This window comes from Raphanus sativus, chromosome 4 (assembly GCF_000801105.2).
Source record: "Raphanus sativus cultivar WK10039 chromosome 4, ASM80110v3, whole genome shotgun sequence".
NCBI lineage: Eukaryota > Viridiplantae > Streptophyta > Magnoliopsida > Brassicales > Brassicaceae > Raphanus > Raphanus sativus.
The window spans coordinates 32,015,449-32,040,954 of NC_079514.1; the positions used below are offsets into that span (position 1 = coordinate 32,015,449).

General features: G+C 34.4%; 5 protein-coding genes and 1 long non-coding RNA gene across 6 annotated transcripts; 5 read left to right on the forward strand and 1 right to left on the reverse strand.

Moving 5' to 3' along the window:
• Positions 1-2,807: 2,807 nt before the first annotated feature.
• LOC108849275 (probable lysophospholipase BODYGUARD 2) lies at positions 2,808-6,488 on the forward strand. Its single transcript, XM_018622825.2, has 4 exons — positions 2,808-3,454; positions 4,055-4,389; positions 4,927-5,126; positions 5,910-6,488. Exons 1-4 carry the CDS (start codon positions 2,896-2,898, stop codon positions 6,244-6,246), a joined length of 1,431 nt encoding a protein of 476 aa, XP_018478327.1. The 5' UTR covers positions 2,808-2,895; the 3' UTR covers positions 6,247-6,488.
• A 4,461-nt stretch (positions 6,489-10,949) lies between these two features.
• Positions 10,950-11,720, reverse strand: LOC130511041 (uncharacterized). Its single transcript, XR_008944816.1, has 2 exons — positions 11,283-11,720; positions 10,950-11,166 (listed from the first exon to the last, which is right to left on the reverse strand). It is a non-coding gene; the product is annotated as an uncharacterized LOC130511041 (long non-coding RNA).
• Positions 11,721-13,342: 1,622 nt separating this feature from the next.
• Positions 13,343-14,895, forward strand: LOC108848776 (scarecrow-like protein 23). Its single transcript, XM_018622212.2, has one exon. It carries the CDS (start codon positions 13,554-13,556, stop codon positions 14,757-14,759), a length of 1,206 nt encoding a protein of 401 aa, XP_018477714.2. The 5' UTR covers positions 13,343-13,553; the 3' UTR covers positions 14,760-14,895.
• A 333-nt stretch (positions 14,896-15,228) lies between these two features.
• LOC108855087 (rab GTPase-activating protein 22) lies at positions 15,229-18,330 on the forward strand. The gene is made up of 5 exons (XM_018628796.2): positions 15,229-15,588; positions 15,865-16,000; positions 16,089-16,138; positions 16,575-16,628; positions 16,845-18,330. Exons 1-5 carry the CDS (start codon positions 15,329-15,331, stop codon positions 18,154-18,156), a joined length of 1,812 nt encoding a protein of 603 aa, XP_018484298.1. The 5' UTR covers positions 15,229-15,328; the 3' UTR covers positions 18,157-18,330.
• Positions 18,331-20,630: 2,300 nt separating this feature from the next.
• On the forward strand, positions 20,631-23,827 carry LOC108855760 (protein HLB1). Its single transcript, XM_018629651.2, has 14 exons — positions 20,631-21,230; positions 21,307-21,426; positions 21,520-21,589; positions 21,664-21,777; positions 21,879-21,962; positions 22,048-22,098; positions 22,247-22,276; positions 22,371-22,433; positions 22,519-22,584; positions 22,672-22,800; positions 22,921-22,956; positions 23,038-23,157; positions 23,284-23,475; positions 23,564-23,827. Exons 1-14 carry the CDS (start codon positions 20,752-20,754, stop codon positions 23,672-23,674), a joined length of 1,665 nt encoding a protein of 554 aa, XP_018485153.2. The 5' UTR covers positions 20,631-20,751; the 3' UTR covers positions 23,675-23,827.
• Positions 23,828-24,035: 208 nt separating this feature from the next.
• LOC108855188 (uncharacterized) lies at positions 24,036-25,401 on the forward strand. The gene is made up of 6 exons (XM_018628942.2): positions 24,036-24,240; positions 24,328-24,558; positions 24,638-24,717; positions 24,841-24,916; positions 25,009-25,104; positions 25,237-25,401. Exons 1-6 carry the CDS (start codon positions 24,118-24,120, stop codon positions 25,255-25,257), a joined length of 627 nt encoding a protein of 208 aa, XP_018484444.2. The 5' UTR covers positions 24,036-24,117; the 3' UTR covers positions 25,258-25,401.
• Positions 25,402-25,506: the final 105 nt, after the last annotated feature.

Genomic DNA, 25,506 nt, shown 5'->3' on the forward strand with positions numbered 1-25,506 from the left:
CGGATTGAGACTTGTAGTATGGTACCTCTTTTTTAATGAATGTTTCTGTTTGTGTGTTTCATTGTATGAATATGGGTTGTTCAATATAAATCGAGCAGGTTGTGGTATAATAACAAATCTTAAAAGCTATGAGAAACTGCTAATTAACTAACAGCATCGGTAAAACCGCTGTAGCATAATGAAATATGAGAAACAATTATAGCCTTCGAGTTATGCTATTGAACGATGTAGTATACTGCAATATGAGAAACAATTATAGCCTTAGCGGTATGCTATTGAAAACAGAAATATAGCAGGAGGAAGCACTGCTATTATAATTGTCGAAAATATAATAGCACCCAAAAACACTGCTATCGTATAACATCATTATAATAGCGTTTGAAAAACCGCTATTATAGGGGGGACCTATTATAGCTGGGGCAGACATAGCAGTTCATAATACGCTATCGCATGCATATGATAGCGGTTTTCTCCTGCTAAGAATGAACGATTTTTTTGTAGTGTAGCCAGAGACGAAAAAGGTGAAAGTTATAAAAAAAAAAGAGTGAAGTCGAAAGCCTTGTGATATGTGATCTCCATTTTCTTAACTTTTTCGAATCTTCTCCAATGGACAGAGATGTATACAGTTTTGGTGATATGTAGTTGGGACTTTTGAACTATTCCTCTAGCTTACGTATCTAGCACTAGGACTTATTCAAAAGATAGCACATGTTTCTTCTACGTAGACTACTACTTAATTTGTTGGTCAATTAACACAAAAATTAATTTCTTTTGAGTGCATATGTACTTGACTCTTTGGAATTTCATAAATTTACTGTAAATGTCAAAAGTAATCTTAAGATATGGCTAAACTAACACTATATTCATTAGTGTAAGTTTTGTAATCAATATTATGAATCAATCATTTTTATCGTCTGATTAATTATACTATTACAATAATGAGTATATTACATAAACAACACAATTTTATCATTTTTATGAGAATTCATGTATGACTGCACAATTCCAAACCCTTCTATAAAATTTATGTTCGATGATACGTACTGCATCAAACTAAAGATTTTTTGTATACTATTTTTTCATAATCTGTATAATTTAGTATTTTATAAGGTTTTAACCTCAGACTTCCAAATATAGAAATATTAATAAATTTTTAGTCAAACCATCATACAATACCAAGTAGCTTCCACCATATTATGAATCAGTGAATCATGAATCTATAATAGCACATCAGACTATCGGGTAGACTGTCTTTCAGTTGGACTGACTAATATTCAAAAACAATGATGATGAGAGGTTAATTAATTGCACATGTGACTTATCTACCATGATAGTTAAGACTTTCCAACTCATTTCTAATTTTTTCTGTAAAATAGAAATATTCTATTATAAAAATGAGTTTTATTTTAAATATGATTTTATAAGATTTTTTATATGTTATATGAAAATATAGAGTAGTGCTACTTTGCCTCTATATTTAAAAGTAAAAAAAAATATATTTTTTTTTCCTAATTATAAAGAAACTATATTATGTAGGTATAGATTGGGACAAAACACCTATATAATAAATTTCATCTATTTAAAATAAAATATAGTTGGAAATGCATTAATATACATAGCATACAACGACTGCTTATTTCATAACTCTATGTATCATTCAGTTTTAGAGTGCATTTATATGTGAAATCAGTAATTCATTTCTACGACTTAAGAAAAAAAAATAAACAAAAAAATATCACTTGCAAAAGTAAATAAATATAAATTGCAATGTATTCATATTTTTTTTATTCATTAGTAACAATTTTCCTTTCAATATTGTTTCAGTAATTATAATAATTATTTATTCATTTCTTACTATTTTTTTTTATTTTTTTATATCTTTTCAGTAAATTTTCTATTTATTTTGTTAATTTTGGCTGTTTATTAAGGAATTACTATAAAAATCTGTGTATGTTCTTGTAAAAACTAACACCAACATATATACACATTAACAAATGAATAATGCAAAAGAGAAAATATTTAATTTGCATGCTTCTCTTAATTTAAATAAAATATTAAAAATATTATGAGATTAGTAATTAATTGTATAATTTTTATAACCTACTTTAATAATGAATTAAATATTCTTACCTTAGTTATAAATTAAATATATATGTTATATTTTTATTTTCAGTGTATCAAAACTGGAGACATCAATTCTTAATATGTAGAAATTAAATAAAAAAACTTATACCAAAAATGAAACATTAGCAACTATATTTATAGATTTTCAGAATAGTAAATATGTAATATGTATATATTATAAAATAAAATAAATATTAATACAGAAATACCCTGAATAGATTTCATATTGGTTTTATAATTAACTATTTTCAAAGATATTAGTAAATTAAGTTATTATAGTTTTATTGAATTTTTTCATAATTATTAGAAATCTAGACAAAATAAAATATAATTATTATTAACATTATATGGCATTTTATTTTAGCATTTGGTTTTAGACTATTACTATGATATAAAATAAAATAAATCACAGTTTTAAAAATATGTAGTAGCTAGTTACAGTTTCTTCGATATTTTCAGAGCTGCGAAAGTCTCTCAAACCATAAATTAATATATTACATTCCAAGTAATAAAAATACTAATGAACAATTATAATGAACTTTAAAACAGTTAATTTAGGGTTTGCCTTGCCCACCAAAGAGGATGCAACCTCCACCCAATTTAATCACTTCGGACAGCAAATTATGTTAAATGAACAATAAATTCGTATATCTGTCTCTCCTATAAACTACCCACTCTATCACACAAACACCATCAATTTATATAACACTCTCACGTACAACTCCACAAAATTCAAATCAAAACCATTTCTTCACCACCACACACCACATCATGGCCATTGCACGGTGGCTCAACCAAACCGTAGGCTTCTTCGTCTTCTTTTTCCTCGACATTTTAGATTTCTTTCTTTGTTTTACTTACAAGATGTTAGATTTCTTCTTCGAATCCGAATGGAAACCCTGTTACTGCTCTTCTCCGCCCGAGGCACAAGCCAAGACCAGGAAGATCATAGTTTCCGAACGAGGAGAGTACTCAAAAGTTGTGTCTATGACAAGAACTAAGATCCATTTCGACGAGATCTCAGACACACTTTACTCACGTGGTCCTTCGCTTCTCGTGAGGCTCTCTAAGCTCGTGAGTTCCGTGAAATGCTTCAGTTACAAAGGCTTGATCATGAGAGGCAGTGTGGTGGAATCTTGTGCTCATAATTATGAGTCTAAGAAGAAGATTTCTAGTGGTAACAAAAAGAGATTAATGACTTTGAATTCTACGGTGGTTGAGAAATCTACGACAACTCCAAGATGGTCTGACTGTCATTGCAGCTTTTGCACTTCTTGGCTTTCTCCTTCCAACAAAGATTCTCTATTCGTCAAAGTTCAACAACCTAAAGGTAAAAGCAAAATGCATTATATCCAAATTTATACAATTATTCGTATTTATACGCATTCAGAAAAATTGGATGGTTGGTTACCTTAAATTTTTGTGAGATGAAAGTTGGTTCGTTGTTATAGAAATAGTAACATGAGCGTAAGACAATAAAGTCACCATTTACATATAAAGTAAAACATAATCCTTTCATTTCATACTAAATGATGTTTTATTTAATGCCCCTTAGTTGTTTCTCAAGACAACAATAAGCAACTAATTATTTATTGTAAAGTCAATTAGGGAAAACATAAAGTAATTTGTAATTCGAAAAGCATATCTTTGTTTAAAAGGAAACAAATTTTTGACAAAGACATCAATTAATATGAGTATTTTACGAAAACTTGAGTACTTACAAGAAATATAACACTGATCGTCGTTAAGCATTTTTTTGACTAACCGTAAACCGTGGTTTAGCATATTACTCATGAAGAAAAGGTTTCTGCATTTTTGAGTTATAAATAAATATTATTGTCCTTACCATCCCATACACTATAAGCTTCTTTATAATTTTTTTTTTTTGAAACTGCTTCTTTATAATTTCGGGGAATATATATATGTGCAGATAATAAGAAGGCAAGAGACAACGTTGTATTCATACATGGTTTCTTATCATCATCATCCTTTTGGACAGAGACTCTCTTCCCAAACTTTTCTGATTCAACTAAATCTAATTATAGGCTCATCGCAGTCGATCTTTTGGGTTATGGAAGAAGTCCAAAGCCAAACGACTCGTTGTATACATTAAGGGAACATTTAGAGATGATTGAAAAATCGGTGATCTCTCAGTATAAACTCAAAAAGTTTCACATAGTGGCTCACTCTTTAGGCTGTGTTTTGGCTCTTGCTCTCGCTGTTAAACACCCTGGAGCTATCAAGTCCCTCACTCTCTTGGCTCCTGTAAGTCAGTTATACATATTTACTTCTAACAATTCCCTATTCTTAGAAATCAATGGATCATGACTAAAAATGTCATATCATTTTCTATATCAGTGTACGGTTCATTCTCACTTGTGGCATTATATTTTTAATACATACTTCATGTTTTAGTTGTCTATAGTAAATATTGGATGGAGAATTTAATGTTTTCATGAAAATAGAAAGGGAAACATCCCAAAATCACTATACGGGTGATTTCAGTTCGGTGTCTAGATTTTTTCCCGGTTTAAGAAATGTAGGAACCAAATTGAAAATGAACTTAATTTCAATTGGTGTTGTATGTTTTTTTCCTTACAAAACGTTGGTAATAGGAGTGTATATGATACACACCTTTTTGTTCGTGGTTGGGGTTTAATGTTTTAGAAACTATATCAACCAAACCAAAAATGAACAGTTTTGTTTCGTTTTCAGTAAAAACTCTGTTTTCTCAGCTTAGTTATGACACTAACTGTATATGAATATTTTGGTTAACTAAATGAAGTCATATAATATTGGCAGCCATATTACAATGTGCCAAAGGGAGTACATCCGGCGCAATACGTGATGAGGAAAGTGGCTCCTAAGAACGTTTGGCCACCGATGCAGTTTGGTGCATCGCTGATTAGCTGGTACGAGCACCTTGGCCGCACCGTTTGCCTTGTACTCTGCAAAGGCCATCGCTTGGTCGATTCTCTCACTCGCCTCTTCACCTTTAACAGGTACATATATAAGATTATTTCTGTACATTTACGTTTTAATATATTCTAATAAACTTGCAAGAAGAAAGAATCGTGGCCTTAGAAATCAGACGATCGATCGTAGGTTTACATCCACAAATTCCTTTGTTGAATTTAAGTAAGCAAGATTTGACCCGAAGTTCACGGTTCATGAGATTAGGGGAACACCGAAATGTCTAAAGTCTATAAGTTTTAATGAACCAACCACTCGTTTCCTACTCTTATTCAATATCTTGAAATTGACGTTTCGGAATTGTTATACAAAATTTCTAATAATAAGATGTCGACTGGTTCACTTTAGTAGTTTTACATAAAAATACGTGATACCATATTAGGAAATGCGAGAGTGAAACCTAATAGCTTTATTGTATTAGAAAAAGAAGAAAAATGTCTTTAACACAGAAAGCAACTTATATCGACCATGTCTCCTCCATTATTTGGCCCCATTAACTTCCATTAATTTTGGAGTTTTATACTATAAACTGTATGATCTGTACCATATAAAATGAGATACAAAAGGTATTCATAAGTTAAAAAGAATTTAAATATGTAAAATCCAGATCTAGTTTGGGTCTATAAGTATAACAAAATTCAGATGAAATTCGAATTTGTTTGGTATAGGCTATTTAAAATTCTCTATCAAGATGAATTCTGCATCATTATAATCTATGATAAACTTAAATAGTTTTACATACTACAGTCAAACATACATCAACAGTAAAGATCTATAAATTTGAATGAGCTAAATTAAACTACCTTTTGCAGGATGCGAACGTATTTGATAGAAGGATTTTTATGTCACACACACAACGGGTCGTGGCACACATTACACAACATCATCTTCGGATCAGGAGGCAAGGTCGAGTCGTATCTTGACCATGTCCGTGATCACATGGACTGTGATGTCACCATCTTTCACGGTGGCAAGGATGAGGTAATTCCTGTGGAGTGTAGCTACAGCGTCAAGACCAAAGTGCCACGTTCTACCGTAAACGTCATTCCCGACAAAGACCACATCACCATTGTCGTCGGCCGACAAAAGGACTTTGCTCGAGAGCTTGAGCTCATTTGGCAAAGATCTACTACTACTACTCAGAAGTGAATATATGTATGTGATGAAACTGAAACTGTATGAAGTATATAATATACCAAGTAAACAAAAGAGATATATATTTTCCACTTAGAGTTAGTTAATTTTGTTTTGTTTTGTCTGTCTCTGTTCGAAAAAACAATGTCAAGACCATAATTTTGTTTTTCTCTTTATAACAAAGAAAGTAGTTAACTAGTGTATACGCAGCCTCTTGTAGAGACACTTCAATTATCTATTAAATAGATGTTATAGAATAGCCTATTTGTCGATGTTAGAAGAATTATATTTTTTGACAAAATGTTAGAAGAATATTCGGTGCTTAAATGATGTTTGTGGTTGATTCTTTTGCATTGCATATTTGCATCCACAAGGGTGATGAAATCATAAAATTTCCAAAAAATATTCTTGATGAGTTTATTTTGCAATATGACAAAGAGTCACTCATAAAGTATGTTTTGATCCTCGTAGTAATAATTAAGGTTAATAAGTCTTTTTTTAAAAAAAATGAGCAGGTTAATAAGTCTTTTTATATCAGATGTACTTTTAGCTTTGCGAAACTCATCTCGTAGCTATTTATTTGGATGTTAATTTGGTACTCTTTCCTTTTTCTTATTATAAATAGTTTTATGGAAATTCTTTTGCTTCTATATATTTAAGTAACTTTTACATTGATTGGTATATTGTAACCGATCAAATAATGTCAACTTTTTATAATTGTTTAAAATTATTAATTAAATATTCTTTTCAATTTTTTTTTAATATTAGTGATTTTAGCCTAAACTATTTAAAAATAGAGGGACTATATTTTTTAAGTAAAAAAAAATAAAAACCCAAATGAAATATGTTTGTTAGAAATATGTTTATTAGAAGAACAAGGTAGGGCATTAAATGAAATGGACCGACCATGGTTGTATGATAGTGGAAAATCCAAGACGTGGCCTTAGTTTACTTCCCAATTTGTCTCTGTCGACAGTCGACTATGAGAGCCAATTGGATGCATTCACGTATTAATCTATATTCTCCATTTCAAATGGTAGAATAACATTAATTTAAATCCGATCTGGACAAATCAATTTTTCGGATCAATGAATCTGTTGTGCGTTCACTGCGAGCTAATAGGTTAATGAACTTTATACTCTTTTCTTCTCATAAAAAAAAATTATTTTGACATTTTCCACGTATATTAAGAAAATTATTAAAATATATTTAATTTATTATTAATTACACCTATTTAACAAATAGTATTTGAGATAAATAAAATTATTTATAAAATCAGTGTAGTTTATAATTAATTTTCAGCTGAAAATAATTATGATTTGCATTGAAATTTTAAAGTGATATTTTTTGTGAAACAAGAAAAAATTATTAGAATAACACTTATTATGAAACATATGATGCATATGTTATATTTCATCTATGACATTTAGTAATAGTCATTAAGTGATTAAATATTCTAAATTAACATTAAACCAACAAACTAGTACTAAAACAATAACAAATCATGATGAAAATAAACTAATAATCACATCAATAAATCAACTAAATCTTGGTTAATTTTATCACCACTATACTCATTTCTTCAAATAACATAATAAAGTCTTAATAAAAAAACTCTTAATCAAAATATAAAAATCACATATAACTAGAGTTGTCAAATGGACGGGTTGGATAAATTTGGGTGTATTCGATTAGGTTTTATTTTTTTGGTGGACATTTTTGCTTGATGCCAAATAAAACTGTGTTCAAATGAGATTATAACCAAATAAAACCAAGATTTGTTAGAATGTCTATGGTTATATGATATAAAAACCACATATAAGTTATATGATATAACATACTTTACTCACATATTATATAATAAACATGATAATGTTTATTTATACTCCAACCGGTTCAACCAATAAATTTGAATCGCGTGTCAATATGAGTTTTTTATTTCACCAAATTAATAACTAGCAAATTTATCATTAAACTTTTACCGGATTAGTGACTGCATAACCAGATTTTCTGAAATGAATATATACAGTATTTCAGGTGTGGCGAACACACTCGTAAGAATTAATTGATTTCAAAACTATAAATAACCAACATTAAGGAGGGAAGACCTAATAAGAAGTTGATTTACTTTTCTTTGTTGTTAATGTATCATATATATTAGTTTCAAAAAAAAATGTATCATATATATGTTCGACATGACATATTCGTATCAAAAACAAAGAGAGGCTAAAATGGGTAGTGTTTGGCTAGTAAGTGTGTTTGGTCTCTGGTATAACGGTCTATGCAGATAGGAATCGGATTAAGAGGTTATTAGTGAGGTTGGATATATATACCTATCTTAAAGACCTGTTTGTAGGGTACATCGGGTTCAAGATCTCACAATCACTACGGTTCAAACTTTTGCTGCAAGCAACTTGTGTCGACTCTGATGGGTCCTTCGTATGGACTCTTAGCTGGTTGTATTTTTCTCTCTTTGGTTCAGTTTGAGTTGTTGTTTAGAGCATCTCCAACTCATTGCTATATTTACCTCCAAATGCTATAATAGAGTAAAAAGTGCTCCAATTCATTGCTATATCCACCTCTATTATAGATGCATATTTTTTTTTATTTTAAAACATTCTTTTAATTTTTAAACTTTTATAATTATATAAAAACAATTATTTTTATAAGAAAATACAGTTTTTATAAACATAAAATGACACTTTTTATTTACCTAACAATCTTTTTAGTGAAACTTTTGTTTAAACAAAGTTAAAATTGTATGAAAATCTTATAAAATTAAAATTGAATAAGGTTGATTTGCAACTTTCAAAAATAAAAGGTACTTGTTGTAAAATAAAAATAGAATCTTTTGAGAATATTCTTTTTTAGAGGTAAAAATAAAGAAATACATTGGAGAGAAACACATCTCTATTTTAGAGATCCTCTATTTTAGAGATAGAAATAGGGAAATACATTGGAGATGGTCTTAATTAGTATAGTTGCTTTTCAAGTTTCTGTTTCTTGTTATCCCTGTAATTTTATCAAAAACAAATAAATGGTAGTGATAATCTTAACATTTCTATTAAAACAAAAAGACCAGTGGCGCTTGATAATCTTAACATTTTGATAATCTTAACATTTTTAACCATTGGTGGTAGTTTAGTGGCGCTTGAAGAAATAAACCCAATATGGTGAACTTTGGTTCGAACCCCACTAGCCACACGGATATGAATTATTACTTTCGGTTCATTTAAATGCTTAGGAAAGAGTTTATCTCTGGGATTTCTGTGTTTTTAATAGATCCAGATTTAACCATTTCTTTGTCAAAAAAAAAATATTGGTAGTGTTTCACCAAACTTTTCGGTTCCTGCTTCTTTGTTCCGTCTTCACTCGGACCCCATAGAATTACTATTTTTACCAAAAATTTAAAATAATTACAATTCTTCTTGTAGCGACTTCATAGAAAGTATCAAATAAATCGTGACATATTTCTGGAACTACATTGTACGTCTGTAGTTTCCCTAAAAGACCAGGGGACTTGAGTTTTTTTAAATAAAGTTTTCTGTATATAGAAAAGAAAATGAAGATCAAAAAACAAAAACAAAAACAAAAACATAGAGAATGTTAGGTAAATTGTTTTGGAATATATTACCAATAGATGCTTTTTTTTTTTGCTAAATTCGATAGATGCTTGTTACAAATTCAAATTACTTTCATGTGATAATAAAATATATGTGTCGGCAAAATTTGGTTAAAAGGCAAGGTTTATGTTTTCAATATGTTAATGTTTGGGCAAAATTTAATGATATTTTCGAACGGTTGTATTTGTTTGTTGTGGAGAAATATCGTGTTTTGAAAATAACTAGAGTGAATGTAAAGAAAAGATATGTGACTCCGCCGCTGGAAAGAATCAAATATTAGCTTTACATTTCTTTTGAAAATCGAATATGATTCCACGCTATCCTTTTGCACTCACATACATGGTTGAATGACACTCGTCGTGGCATCTTAAGGTATATAAACGCAGAAAAAAAGTGAGTAGGTAAAAAAAAGATAGAATGGTATAAACGTTGAAGGTAAAAAAGTGTATGAAATGAAAACATAACAAGTGTAGTTGTTACGTATACTATATGTGGTCGGTGTTACAAATGCATAATCAAAATATTGAATGGTAGATTCAATTAGTGTTTACAGAAAAGAAAGGACAATATATTCTTGTTGTAGTGGTGCCGAACTAATTGATGCTGCGGTGAAATGAGCATAAACCAAATGTGACATTTAACCAAAATTCTCAACACAATTTTAAAGTTCCATGCATATGTCATTAGCAAGATAGAATGAATGTGATTAGTAATGTAGGTGTGCTAATTATTTACAAACCGTTTTCTTTTAATATACCAAACATTTGAAACTTTATTGAGTGAGAGAAATATGATTGATGTTCTGTAGTTTTTCACCTTTGTGAATGACACGCTTCATTAATAGATATAAGGTTTTTTTTAAAAAATGCAACAAGAAGCGCATTCATTCTCTCATTTGTATTAAAATTCAAAAAGTCGTTTTTTGTAAGCATCACCTAAAGCAAAAACTCTTCTTCGCTCCACTTGTCTTTCTTCTTCTTTTTCAAATTCTTTCCACATTCATAAATGTTTGTTCAACAATGGAACTATATATATATATATATATATATATATATATAGCTAAACAGAAAAATGTAATTATCCAGAGCCAACGGATTACAAACCTTAATTATAGATCTCAAATTTCTGCCATTCAAAAGCTCGGGTTGCTGTTATGTTCGAAACGATAATTTTTTTGCCATTCATTACTTACATAGGATATACACAACGAATGAATCTGATCTTTCTTTTTTTTTTGTAATAAAGCTTTCTGATCTTGATTAGCAACCTTAACTTGCAATTAATAGCTAATTCATCCCTCGAGACTTGGTAGCTCCAAAAATTTCCAGCAAAAGTGACCAAATAAATGTTTTGTGCAACCATTCATGTAGAACTATGAGTTTACTGGAGTTCAGTGAGTGACATATAAAAAGAGAAATCTAAACTAACCTGGAAATGACTCGAAGGAGGAACGAAGCGATGTAACTGAGGGGAATGAAGCCTGGTCCGACGTCATCAACCACTTACTGATCGTTCATATTATATATTATATAACCGATCGTAGATCTGAGTTAAGGGCCTCGTGCCAGACAACAATCCCCTCAAAAGAAAAAGCTTCAGAGATGAACATGGAATCCATAAGAAGAACCCTAGCTACCTTTTACAAGAGAGATGATCAGCTTATAATTTACAAAGGTCATAAAAGTGAAAGAGAAGGAGACAAGAACGCAATGATGAAAGGAAGAGGCAGATATATATTATTAGGAAAAGATATTGTGGAAATGTAGGTGGTAAAAATAATGAAAAGGCAAGAAGAAAAAGATAGAAAAGAACAAATATATTAAAGTCATATCTCATCAATTTGACAACCTTTTTTCGTTTTGTTTAATACAGTATATGTACTTAAACATTTTAGGCTTATAATGCTTTCACATGTATATGGTATTGGGCATTAAAAAAACAAATATTCTATTGGTGGATGATCGAGATACTATCTCTTCTTAGTTGAACGTATCTCGGATCGAATTGGGTCATTGTTTTTTTCTTCAATTTCTGCAATTTAGCATAATTTACTAACAAATACGTTACTAAGTATGTTTTATGTACCACGTAAAGTTAACATCACTTTCAGCACTAGGACGATGATGCTATAAGTCAAAATAGAAATTGAGAACGTCAAAGGATTAGTTGAGAAATAACCTAATATAAAATGAAATTAATAGGAAAAAAGAAAGAAAGAAGAGAAATAGGTGAATTATTAGGACATGATTATGTTGGATTCGATGAAAATTGGATTACAGAGAAAAAAGTCTTCATAATCTTATTTACTCCATGTGACATTCACATACCTACCTCTCATTTCCCTCTCTCTCCAACCCACGCATGTATTCATTTTTATATGTTTTCAGTAAGAAAAGTCTTGTGATTGCCATATCCACAAAAGTTTAAATGTCACAAGAGAATATGTGGTATGGAATGGATGAACTACAAATAAATTCAGTGAAACATAAATTTACAAAGGAAAAGAAACAGACTTTAAAGGTACCCTCTCTCCCTCCTGCCATCCTCTATAAAAGATAAAAAGTTTTCGTGTGTTTAAGCAATAATAAATATATCGTTTTATGAGTAATTAGTTCCAATAATTTTAAACCAATAGCAATTCAATAAATATAATTAATTATATAAAAATTCACTAATACCATATTCAGCTCTTAAAAATGTACAAAATATCATTTAAGAACATCTTTATAAAACATCTTTATAGGTTGCTAAAGAAAAGAACATCTTTATAAAACATGTATCTTTTGGATACAAAAATAGTATTATCTATTAGTTCTTTGCTCATATATCCAGGTCCTTTTTAATATATTTATACATGTAAACATCTGTACTGAGTTACATATATGATATTTTGAATGTTATCTTTGCGTTGGTGTGAAAACCGTTTACTTTCCTTGCGTTCTTTCAACAATTGACAATGGCACTTCAATGCTCCTTAGGAAGCTGTCCTTTCTGTTGGGGCAAGTAATTTTTGTAAAATAAAAAATAGTTTGTACACAAATAGAAAAGCTTTCTTTTAACTAAAGACAATTGACACTGCAATAGTGCAATCAACTCCAGTGGAAAACAAGATCACTTGTTCTATCGGCAAGGATATTCTTTTCAAAGATTAGTCATCTTGGTAAAAGGGGTCTTATATCTTTAATAGGAAGGATCACACAATAGTTAAGCAACAAACCAAACCCATGGATAGCAAGCAAGCAGGCTGGCAGCACCAAGAGATTAGCCCATTTGGTAACCTGTGTAACCCAATCTTTAATGGACTAATGAGAGTATGTGGCCTATCTATCTAGAAAACTCAGAGGGACTATGCAGAGATTCTCTTAGCCAAGCTAAAAGAACCAAACAAGTATAAAAAATAAATTGGGCTTTTGTTCGTGGACATTCCACATTCATATAAAAAGACAAAAAAAGAGAGAGTAGTGGTTACGTTGTTCACATAACAGTACTTTGATTACAGCAAAGTGAATGTTTGCGAGAAAAGAAAGTCTTTTTTGTGAAATCAGAAAAAAAGTGATCAAATCCAAAACGGCTATCTTGTCTTGTCTCTGAAAAATCCTGTCACTACTCTCTTAAACCCTTTCGCCTTACGAATCTCCCTTTTTCTTCTTCTTCTCTCTTCAATGATTCCACTGTCTGAATTTCACTCAACCTGTTCCCATGGCTTCAAAACGTGTCCACAGAGACCACACCGATCTCTCCACCGTTAAACGCCACAAGGACCTCGACTTCCCCGAAAACACCACCACCACCACACCCGACGCGATCAACCTCCTCAGCCTACTCCTACAATGCGCCGAATACGTCGCGACAAATCATCTCCACGAAGCTTCCATCCTCCTGTCGGAAATCTCCGAGACATGCTCTCCGTTCGGTTCCTCCCCGGAGCGCGTCGTCGCCTACTTCTCCCAAGCCCTCCAAGCGCGCGTCGTCAGCACCTACCTCTCCCGCGCGTGCTCTCACCTCTCGAATAACCCCCCAATCCATCATCCACACAAGATCTTCGCCGCCTTGCAGACGTTCAACTCCCTCAGCCCCCTCATCAAATTCTCACACTTCACCGCCAACCAAGCCATCTTCCAAGCCCTTAACGGCGAGGAGGACTCCGTCCACATCATCGACCTCGACGTCATGCAAGGCCTCCAATGGCCTGGGCTCTTCCACATCCTCGCCTCCCGTCCTCGAAAGCTCCGGTCAATTCGGATCACCGGGTTCGGGCCATCCTCCGATATCCTCGCCTCCACCGGCCGGAGACTCGCCGACTTCGCGGCCTCCTTATCCCTCCCCTTCGAGTTTCATCCGGTTGTAGGCAAGATCGGAAAAACCGATCCGAGTCGACTCGGGACGAGGCCCGGCGAGGCTGTGGTGGTTCACTGGATGCAGCACCGGTTATACGACGTCACCGGGAGCGATCTCGATGCGGTGGAGGTTATACGGGGGCTGAGACCGAGTCTGGTGACGATGGTGGAGCAGGAGCTGAGCTGCGACGACGGAGGAGGATGCTTTCTTGGGAGGTTCGTGGAGGCTTTGCATTACTACAGCGCGTTGTTCGACGCGCTTGGAGACGGATTGGGCGAGGAGAGTGGGGAGAGATTCGCGGTGGAGCAGATCGTGCTTGCGACGGAGATAAGGAATATTGTGGGAGAGAAAAAGAGGGGGATGATGAGGTGGAGAGAGGAGCTGAGTCGGGTCGGATTTAGACCTGTTTCGCTTCGGGGCAACCCGGCAACGCAAGCGGGTTTGTTATTGGGCATGTTGCCGTGGAATGGATACACGTTGGTCGAGGAGAATGGAACCCTCCGGCTTGGTTGGAAGGATCTCTCGCTTTTGACTGCTTCCGCTTGGCAATCTCAGCCGTCTGATTAACTTTTCGTCACCATGTGTTTTGTTTTTCCTTTTTATAAACACACTTGATCCGTTTAAAGAATAAGGCAAGGTTGGAGAAAAATAATTATGATATAGTTGAGATATCAAAGGTATTATATAATGAATATTCACCTAATCCTTGTTCATTTTTATATGCGTAAATGACAAGTACATTCACAAAATTTATTTACATATGTAAATCAAGCTGGAAAGGTAAAAATATTATTAAAAATTAATGAATATTTTTAATATGAATTACTATCTCGTATTTTCTCAACTTTTTATTATTTTTATTTATTTCGGATGGGTCATATATGTAAGGTTTAAAAAAGGTTTTGGAAATGATATATTCATTTGAATTATCAAAGATAATTAACCCAAGTGTATGAAGAAGGCCCATTAAAGAAGTAGGCCGAATCATTAAACAAACCACCGTCAACTGTCTAAAAACCATTTTCATTTAATTTGCGTGTGGAGCCCGCTTTGTAAATTGCGGTGAGAGTCAGAAATCTTGGAGAAAGAAGAAAAATAGTGACCGGATCCCTAGGCTCTAGCTTGCTTGGGGGGAGATGATGATGTTTGGACGACTACGATTGACGACGACCATGGTGGCTATTCGTTCCCTCGCCGTGGTCTTCTTCTTGCTGATCATCGGCGGGAGATGGATCGTCTTCGCCGATGGCAGCAGCGGTGGCGGCGCCGCCGGGAGGAACGGCTACTCCGGGGGATTATGGTCGTCTGCTGTTGCTCCCTCCAATGTTGGCTTAGCTGTCGCTGTCACCGTCATGGCCGGTCTCGCCGTGGCTTTCACCGTCGTCTACTCCCGTAGGTATATTGATTCATTAACAAACAAAGATCTGGAGCTGTGTTGTAACTCGAGAGTAGCCAATTAGATTTGATTGGAGATGATAATCCTAATCGGTTCTATTTCTAGTTGCTTCTTTGTTACTCTCTCACCAGTGATATAGTTAGCTAATAGTGTGTGACATGTGGTTTATTGTTTATGTTTAGCTTGTACTTGCTATGCTCTCTTGGTGTTTAAAGAATAAACATGTAGCCTGGTCTTATTTATCTACTTACTGAAGTTGCTTATGCACTTGTTCAGAGGAGGCATTGGATCACCTTGGTCACTGAGGAGAAGGAAGCATGCTCTTCAACCTGAACAGTGGAATGCTTTTTTCGACGAACAAGGCCGACTCAGTGATGGAGGTGTCAAATTTCTGAAGAAAGTTCGCAGTGGGGTATGTATGCTTGCCTTTTTTGGCATTCTTGATCTTAACCAAAACTTTCCCATTGATAGATGAATTTTTTACCAATCTTTGTTTTCAGGGTGTGGATCCAAGCATCAGACCAGAAGTTTGGCCTTTCCTCCTTGGAGTGTAAGATTCAGCATATTTTTCGTTGTACCTTCTTTTATCTACCTAATGCTGAAGTAGGAGAGTTATATTATTTTCCATGGAGATTTTCTTTGTTCGGCCTTAGGTTTGTTACTCATGCATTTTCTAAATGTTTGAAGTGTAGATTTTGCTTTGGGGTGGTTGATCATTTATGTTATATATGTTTAAGGTAGAATAAATAGCACAACAGTAAAGTACTCATTAACTTGAATTTGAAGATTCAAATGGGAGAGAGTCTCAGAGTCGCTTTTATTTTTTTTCCTTCATGGGGATTTATTAGACTTGCCCTAGCTTAGCCGAGCCAAAATTCCACCAGCCTTCACTCTGCATTTAGTATACTTTGATGAACATGTGCAAGTTATGAGTACCCTTTATCATCCCGACACACTGTAAACCTTATTCTACTTACCTCTCACAGGTATGACTTAAATAGCACCGAAGAAGAAAGAGAGTCTATTCGTCAGCAGAAACAGTACGTTCGTTTATTCTTATGCAGAGTTTCATGGCTTCTCGACTTTCTACCGAAATTACGTTTCCCTTTTTTTCTCTGTTCCCGTTAGGTGGCAGTGACTTGCTCAATGTGTCGATAAAACTATGAATAAAAAGTAGTAGTTTCGGTTTTGGAACGGCTATCACTTAAATTTCGTGTCAGTATGTAAATAGATTCTTATATATGCAAGTCTTGCAGGAAGGAATACGAAAACCTGCGGAGACAGTGTCGCGAGATTCATAAACGCAATGAAAATGGTTGTGACTCAAAGCAAACAGCTCAGAGCAGCAACACCGAAGACAGTCAGGTTCTTGATTCCCATGATAATGCAGAAGTCAATAGCTCAAAGAAATCCATCCAAGTAGAAGAATCAGAGAATTTGAATTCGATTCTTCAGGATGGGGATTGTGAAGAGAGTGGTGTCACCTCCGAAGATGCTGCTAATGACTCAGACTCAACCAACTCTGAAGGGACCGAGACTTCACCTCTTCTAGCGAAAGAAGGAGCAGAAAACCACGACACCGTTAGCTCAGACTCAACCAAATCTGAAGAAACCGAAACGTCTCCTCTTTTAGTCAGAGACGAAGCAGAAAGCCAAGACACCGTTAACTCTGAAGAAACCGAGACTTCCCCTCTTGTAGCCAAAGAAGAAGCAGAAAGCCAAGAAAAAGACACTCTGACTCCATCATCAAAGCCTAAATCTCAGGCAGAAGAGGAATTCACCACAACTTGGCAGAGAATCATCCGCCTAGATGCAGTGAGAGCAAATGATGAGTGGGTGCTCTACTCACCGTCTCAAGCTTCTGTGTCTGACAAAAAAGCCCGAGGAATAGCCACACAGGTTGGTCTTAATGACTACGAGCACTTGGAGCCCTGCCGGATCTTCCACGCAGCCCGTCTGGTCGGGATCCTCGAAGCCTATGCAGTGTACGATCCAGAAATCGGATACTGCCAAGGAATGAGCGACTTACTATCTCCCTTAATCGCAGTAATTGAAGACGACGCCTTAGCATTCTGGTGCTTTGTCGGTTTCATGAGTAAAGCACGTCATAATTTCAGGCTAGACGAGGTTGGGATCAGGCGACAGCTGTCAATGGTGTCGAAAATCATAAAACACAAAGACATACGCTTGTACAGGCACTTGGAGAACCTAGAAGCGGAAGACTGCTTCTTTGTATACCGTATGGTGGTGGTTCTGTTCAGACGAGAACTGACATTTGAGCAGACGCTGTGTCTATGGGAAGTGATGTGGGCGGATCAAGCAGCCATAAGGACAGGGATCGCAAAGGCCACTTGGGGTAGAATCAGGTTAAGGGCACCGCCCACAGAAGATTTGTTGCTATATGCGATAGCTGCAAGCGTGTTGCAGAGGAGGAAGACGATCATAGAGGAGTACAGTGGGATGGATGAGATAATGAAGGAATGTAATAGCATGGCTGGTCGTCTTGATGTTTGGAAACTTCTTGACGATGCTCATGACTTGGTTGTCAATCTTCACGACAAGATCTGAGAGAGTGTTAAATCTCACTCTTTGCCACTATCACTTCACTTGTTGCACTTTTTTGTTTGTTTGTTTGTTTGTTAGTGTCCATCTGTTATTGTTACTTGAAAATGTGATACAAAATTGTCCCAAAAGCGCTCGAGAACGTTTTCATCCATGTTTTGGAATATTTTGTTACTTAAATGAAGAGACCTCAAATGGATGGGAAGAAGTTGAGATGTCAGCCTCTCAGTTGATGACTGAGAAATTCTCTAAAAGCAAGCCTGTTACGTTGTTAGATATCTTGGAAAACAGATATTTGAGTAGGCCTTGGCGTGGGATTTGAGTTTTTTGGATATTCAATAATTTCTATAATATTATTTGAGAAATCAGTTTTTTTATATGTCGCGCTTTGTTGATTTTTAGGTTGATTACATTGATACCTTTAATGAATTAAAAATATTACATTTAAATATTATTATTGTTTTTATTTAGTTTCCTTTTCAAAATTTTCCATATAACATATATATTAAAAAAAACATTTATAAACTTTAAAAATATAATTTAAAAACGAAAATATATATATATATATATATGTATATAATATGATTTCATTAAAAAGGAAATTTTACAACATAGTAATATTCTATTTTAAAACTATAATTAAATAACATAAAATATAATTTTGAAGTGATAAAACACGTGCTTTATATCTATTGTTTCTTAGATGAAAATATATATTTTATATAATGTGATTTTATAAAAACAAATTTCAGAAAGATAATTTTGAAATTAAAAAAAGAAATATTATTTATTTTAAAACATAATTTTGAACAATACAAAATATATATTTTCAAAGTAACAGAAATATTTTGATATATCTATCTAATTTCTTAGATGATTACATCAAACAATTATGTAACATTAACTGATATATGTTTAATTGACTAAAATAGTTTATAATTAGTATTATTGAAATGTTTTGTTAATTTTTAATATATTTAGTTGACTATAATATCTTTCAATTACATAAAAAAAACTATAAGTTATATTTTACTTATATAATATGATTTCTCAAATACAATCACAATCTTTTATTGCTTATATTTAAGAGAGATTAAAATTATCATTTTAACAATAAACATCTTTTGATCAAATAATTATAAAAATACTTTAAATAATATAGGCAGATATATTATATTTTTCATTACCACAGTTATATGTTTTCCTAATATTAAATTTTATGTTTTTATGTTTGTGGAGTTAATATAACAATAATCAAAATAACAAAGTAAATATGAATTCTCATTTTTAGATTATATAAAATAAATTTTAGTTTACCTTCCAATAAATCTAAGACATAAAATTATTTAGAATTTATAAGATATTTTATTATTGTAAATATGTATATGTGTTCATGAGCTTCCAAAAATGTATTAGTTATTTATGTATGCAACACAATATATAAAATATTTTAATTATTGTATATTATATATTAATTATCAATTGGATTTTTCCTAAACGGAGCCTAGATACTTAATTTTATTAGTCCGACCACGTAAACCATAAAAATAATTATATTTCAGTTTAAATTTGAAAGAGTATATGTAACTCAATATACTCACAATATGAATGACTCGACTAATCAACCTTATATCTAAAATAATAGACTATATTAAGATTAAGGAAGACAACAACCAATCTAAATGCAAATAAGAAAACTAATCAAAATTTTTATATATTTATGATAAAAAATATTATAGTTGAATTCAGAGAAATGGATATAATCCAATATACCGAAATGACAACTAAATCAACTGTAAACATAAATCGACAAGATATAACATATTTAAAATCATATGTCTAACTAAAGTATTGCAATATTATTAATATAAATTATGCATAAAATTATAAATTAATTTAAAATTAAAGTATATAGCGATCAGTTATTATATTATATTTATTTTATAAATATTTATATTCGTGCACGAGCACGAGAAAATCACTTAGTATGTTTGTAAGTTCTATTTAGATTTTTCTATTTTTTGGTTTAGGTTCAGTTTCTCTCAGGTTTGGTTTGGATCTAATTATAACAAATATTTGAAATCACTTAAAAATCTAAAAACACTATTGAAAATTGAACCAAAAATATTCATAGCATACCATGAATTATTCAAACCCCCCCCCCCCCCACTTAAAAACTAATTAAATTATTTAAAATAATTACAAAATATTCAAATTAACAAAAAGAAATTGATAGACAAGCTAAAAAAATCTGTAAAGTATTTAAATTATTTTTAATTTGTAAAATATTAATAGATTTAACTAACTTCAAATAATTTGGATTCAAGTATTTTACTTGTGATGGTTCACATAATCACATTGGATATCAGGTTTGATATAAAAGCTCAGGCCTGTATTTGAGAAACACTGTGTGTTGCATAGACCTGTGGAAGCAGCCAGAAGGTCTAGAATTTAATTAGTTGGAGAGCCTCTAAGTGAGCTAGAGTTTATAGACATAACAAACCATCATTCTTTCCTTTGTCTCCTCTTTTACTAGAAGAACAGATCTCTTCTTCTTCTTCGATTTAGATCAGTCTGGGACTGTAAGATACAGCAGCAACTATGGCGGATGCCGTTGAAGAGCCTCAACTGCATAATGGAACGGCGTCATCTGAGTCTCAAACCGATCAACATCCGACCTCGGAACCACTATCCGACCACGATCCCAAAGTCACGGAAGCGATTCCGGAAACGAAACCGGAGGAATTACAATCGGAGGTAACCGATGAGAAGGTGGATGAAGTGCAATCTGAGGTAACCGATTTGAAGCCGGAGGAGGAAGTACAATCGGAGGCAAACGATGCGAAACCGGAGGAATTAGAACCAGTTGTAGTCGTCGATGCGAAGCCGGAGTTAGCACATGTGAATCTGTCGCCGGAGGAGAACCAGATCCGATCTACGGAGGCTGATCAGGGAACGAGCCAGCCGGTGATGAAGAAAGAAGATGAAGGAAACAGGACGTTTACAATGAGAGAGCTTCTCAGCGAACTAAAGAGCGATGAAGGAGACGGGACTCCTCGCAGCACTGTTTCTCCCTATAGGTATCGCTCTCTTTATTTTAAACCATTTAAAGATCGGGGGGTTTGATCATGTTGGAAAATTGGGTTAATTGTGCAGCCGAGAGAGTGCATCTCAAGCAGCGGAGAACAATCCAGCAATGGATCTGATTAACAGGATCCAAGTCAACGACGAAGAAGGCCGATCTCGCCAGCGTGTTCTTGCTTTTGCTGCCCGCAAGTATGTAGTAGAATAGTTTCGTTAACCTTACTACTCACTCATTCCAAGGCTTCAGCTATTATTAACTCATGCTCCAACTACTTTTGGTTGTAGGTATGCTAGTGCGATTGAGAGAAATCCAGATGATCATGATGCTTTATACAACTGGGCACTTATTCTCCAGGTCTCTTTTCTTCACAACTTGTCTCCTTCAGAATGCCTTTACTGGATTGACATAATATGTTTGATTCTCCACAGGAAAGTGCTGATAATGTCAGCCCAGATTCTGTTTCACCATCTAAGGATGATTTGCTCGAGGAAGCTTGTAAGAAGTACGATGAGGCTACCCGTCTCTGCCCTACCCTCTATGATGTATGTATTCATTCATACGGCTTCTATCTCTGTAGAAATGTAAACAAGCAAAATCATGATTTTCAGTTTGTATAAATGACTTCGACTTGATTGTCTGACAGGCTTACTACAACTGGGCTATCGCAATCTCTGATCGAGCAAAGATGCGTGGTCGCACCAAGGAAGCTGAAGAATTATGGCAACAGGTCAGTTATGACATTACCTTATCCTTCTGCTAATTGTGAACATTAAAAATTAGATCCCAACTTCTAATACCAATTCTGATTCCAGGCAACCAATAACTATGAAAAGGCTGTCCAGCTCAACTGGAACAGTTCCCAGGTAATGCTCCTTCTTTCTAAATTACAAAACTTCACAAAACCTTGGTGAATTGTATGATATCCTTTTTTTTGCGCATGTGTCTTGTTTACTTCTGTATTGTAATCTTTTCTACTTTTGACTTAATTTTTGAACTATCAATTATCTGCAGGCTTTAAACAACTGGGGACTGGCGTTGCAGGTAACTGAGTGACATGTGTTAATCTCCATGACAGTTCTAACATAGGATATGCCTGACTTAGAATATCCCCTTGTTTTTCTTTTTCTCTCATCAGGAACTCAGCCAAATTGTCCCTGCCAGAGAGAAGGAAAAAGTGGTTAGAACTGCAATTAGCAAGGTGTGTGCTTGACTTTCTGGCTAATTTAGAACGTTTCATTTGATATACATGGATGGTTTCTTACTGTCCCTTCTCACTTGTACAGTTTAGGGCGGCAATCAGGTTGCAATTTGATTTCCATCGAGCCATATACAACCTTGGAACCGTTCTGGTCAGTCAGGCTTTGACAATATCCTTTCACAAAACTCTTTGCATATTGCAATCCAGTTTAGTTGAATTCTTCTCTGTATTAATACAGTATGGATTAGCAGAAGACACACTTAGAACGGGGGGTTCAGGAAACGGCAAAGACATTCCTCCGGGTGAGTTATACAGCCAGTCTGCCATCTACATCGCTGCAGCTCATTCGTTGAAGCCAAGTTATTCGGTAAGCCTTACTATCCATCACCCAACTTTTTTGCTAGAATCAGAGGTGTATTAGTACTAGGCTTAGATTAATTGATTCAACTCCTTAGGGTTAGGCTGATCCCTCTTTTCCATGGTCCAGGTTTACAGCAGTGCTTTGAGGCTCGTTCGTTCCATGGTAACTTTTTTGATGACTCATCACTTCACGCACTCAAGTTGATTCAGTTTTGGAATTAACCTAAAAGTAAAATGTTGGCAGCTACCTCTACCGCATCTTAAGGTTGGATATCTGACGGCACCACCCGTGGGAAACTCACTCGCTCCTCACAGTGATTGGAAACGCACGGAGTTCGAACTCAATCACGAGAGGCTTCTCCAGGTACGCTCTCTCAATTTGATCGAATCTTCTGTTAAGGAAAAGTTAAATCATGAGAAAGATGGATAGTTTATCTAGAGAAATATTTCAAAGCCAGTGTGCTAACACCCCTAGCTGGCGTGTGTATAGGTACTGAAACCTGAAGCAAGAGAAATGGGGAGAAACCTGTCTGGAAAAGCAGAGACAATGAGCACAAATGTGGAGAAGAAGACGGTAAAAGTGAACATAACAGAGATAGTGTCAGTGACGACATGTGCTGATCTGACTCTGCCTCCTGGTGCTGGTCTCTGCATTGATACCGTTCATGGCCCAGTTTACTTGGTAAGCGCCTCACTACATACACATATGAAAAAATGGTAGCTGTTGAAAGAAAAGAAAAGACTGAAAGTGAAAAATATGAAAAAAACAGGTAGCAGATTCATGGGAGGCGTTGGATGGATGGCTGGATGCGATACGTTTGGTGTATACGATTTATGCGAGAGGGAAGAGTGATGTTTTAGCCGGTATTATTACCGCTTAATGAGCACACTTTCTTTCTTTCTTTTTCATACTTGGACTCTCTCCTTGGTTTTAAAAATCATATATAGTTTCTATCTTTGTATTGACACCACCATAGCCAGCCAGATGTTTTGATTTTGTTTTTGCATGGATTCTCATTTTAAAACATTTTTTCAGAGAGGTTCAGTTACTTGCTCTCAACTTATCGATTTTTTTTTTTTACAATTAATCGGAAGAAGAAAGTTGAATCATGAGAGCAACAAATAAATAACATTACAGAGAATACGGACTATCCGTTGTAAGAAGTTGGGCTAATGGGCCAATAATTAGGACACTTGTTGGCCTTGTTTCTCTTTCACTGATAAAATGAAAGCTGCAGTCTGTCACTTTCCCAATACTAGGAGGGATGGCGCGTGTAATCCAAATCTAAAATCAACTAAGCTCAAAGCTGAAGAAGAAAATCAAATGGCGTCTCCGTCTACTCGGTGGCTTCCAGTCCCCGGTTCACTCTATGCCAGACCGCGCGTACTTTCTTCTCCAGCGCTTCCTCTAGTTTACCATCCCCTACAAAACCCTAACAACAACAAGGTAAAACAATCGATCAAAATAAAACAGCAATCATCACGTGTTCTCTTTTGATGTCTGTGCCGACATGTGGTGTTCTTTCATCTTTAGCTGTGTAGGAAGGGTAAGAAAGTGGAGCGATTAATATGCAGAGCGGATTTCTCACAGGAAGCGCCGCTGGCGTCGGCAATAGGCGCGTGCATACTGAGTTCGTTTGTATTTCCTGTGGCGAAGCGAGTGGAGGATGAGGAAGAAGAAGAGGAGAATTCAGCTATAGTGTCAACAGATATGAGATTAGCAGCCATGGGAATCATCAGTTTCATCCCTTACTTCAATTGGCTGGTTTCTTCTTCATCCCTTTTTTTTTTCTTCGTTCTTTGGTTTGATTGATGAAAAGTAAAAGAAACAAATTATTCTTCAGAGTTGGGTCTTCGCTTGGCTTGACACTGGTAAAACGCGTTACGCAGTCTATGCTCTCGTTTATCTCATTCCCTATCTCAGGTACTTTCTAAATTGATCAACTTAAAAAAAAAAGATTTTGTTACTCTGGGATGATTTCAATTGGAATCTCTGGTAATGTTATAGTTGTTTCTTAAATTGGGTGTTCATATTCAAAATTTGCAGCTCAAACCTGTCGATTTCTCCGGAAGAAAGCTGGTTGCCCATTACAAGCATCTTCTTGGGCATCATTCATGTTCAGGTTTTCTTTCCTTCCTTCAACTACTAAACCTGCAACCAACAACTAACTACCCTTTGTGTGGTTTCATCATATTTGTCCTTTTTTTTGGGTAGCTTGAAGCAAGTATCGCAAATGGTGATGTTGAGACTCTTGCATTCTTCAGAGACGCATCAAAGAAAGCTATCCATTTTGACAAGGAACATTCCAAGGTAAAACTTGCTTCTTCCTAGTTAGTTAATAACCTTTCAAGTTAGTTTCTTTACTAGGCATAAAAACGACTTCCAAATTGGACTTGAAACTCACAATGACGTCTTTTCTTTCTTTTCTTTTTTGCATTCAAGGAGAAAGACAATGACGATTAAAACAGGAAGAGAGAAACAACCAAGATCAAAAGTTAAAAACCAATTTGATGTTTATGACTTGTTTTGTACACATTCCCCTACACTTTTGTTTCTTATCCCATAAACAAAGCCTTCAATTAAAAATAAATAAACATTTACATAAAAGTCCAAAACCAAGGGATGGGGATTGCTACAGAGGAGGAATGGGTTGGGTTGATCTTGATTTTGTTCCCAAGATTTAGGACCCAAGGATAACGAGTGTGGCAGCCA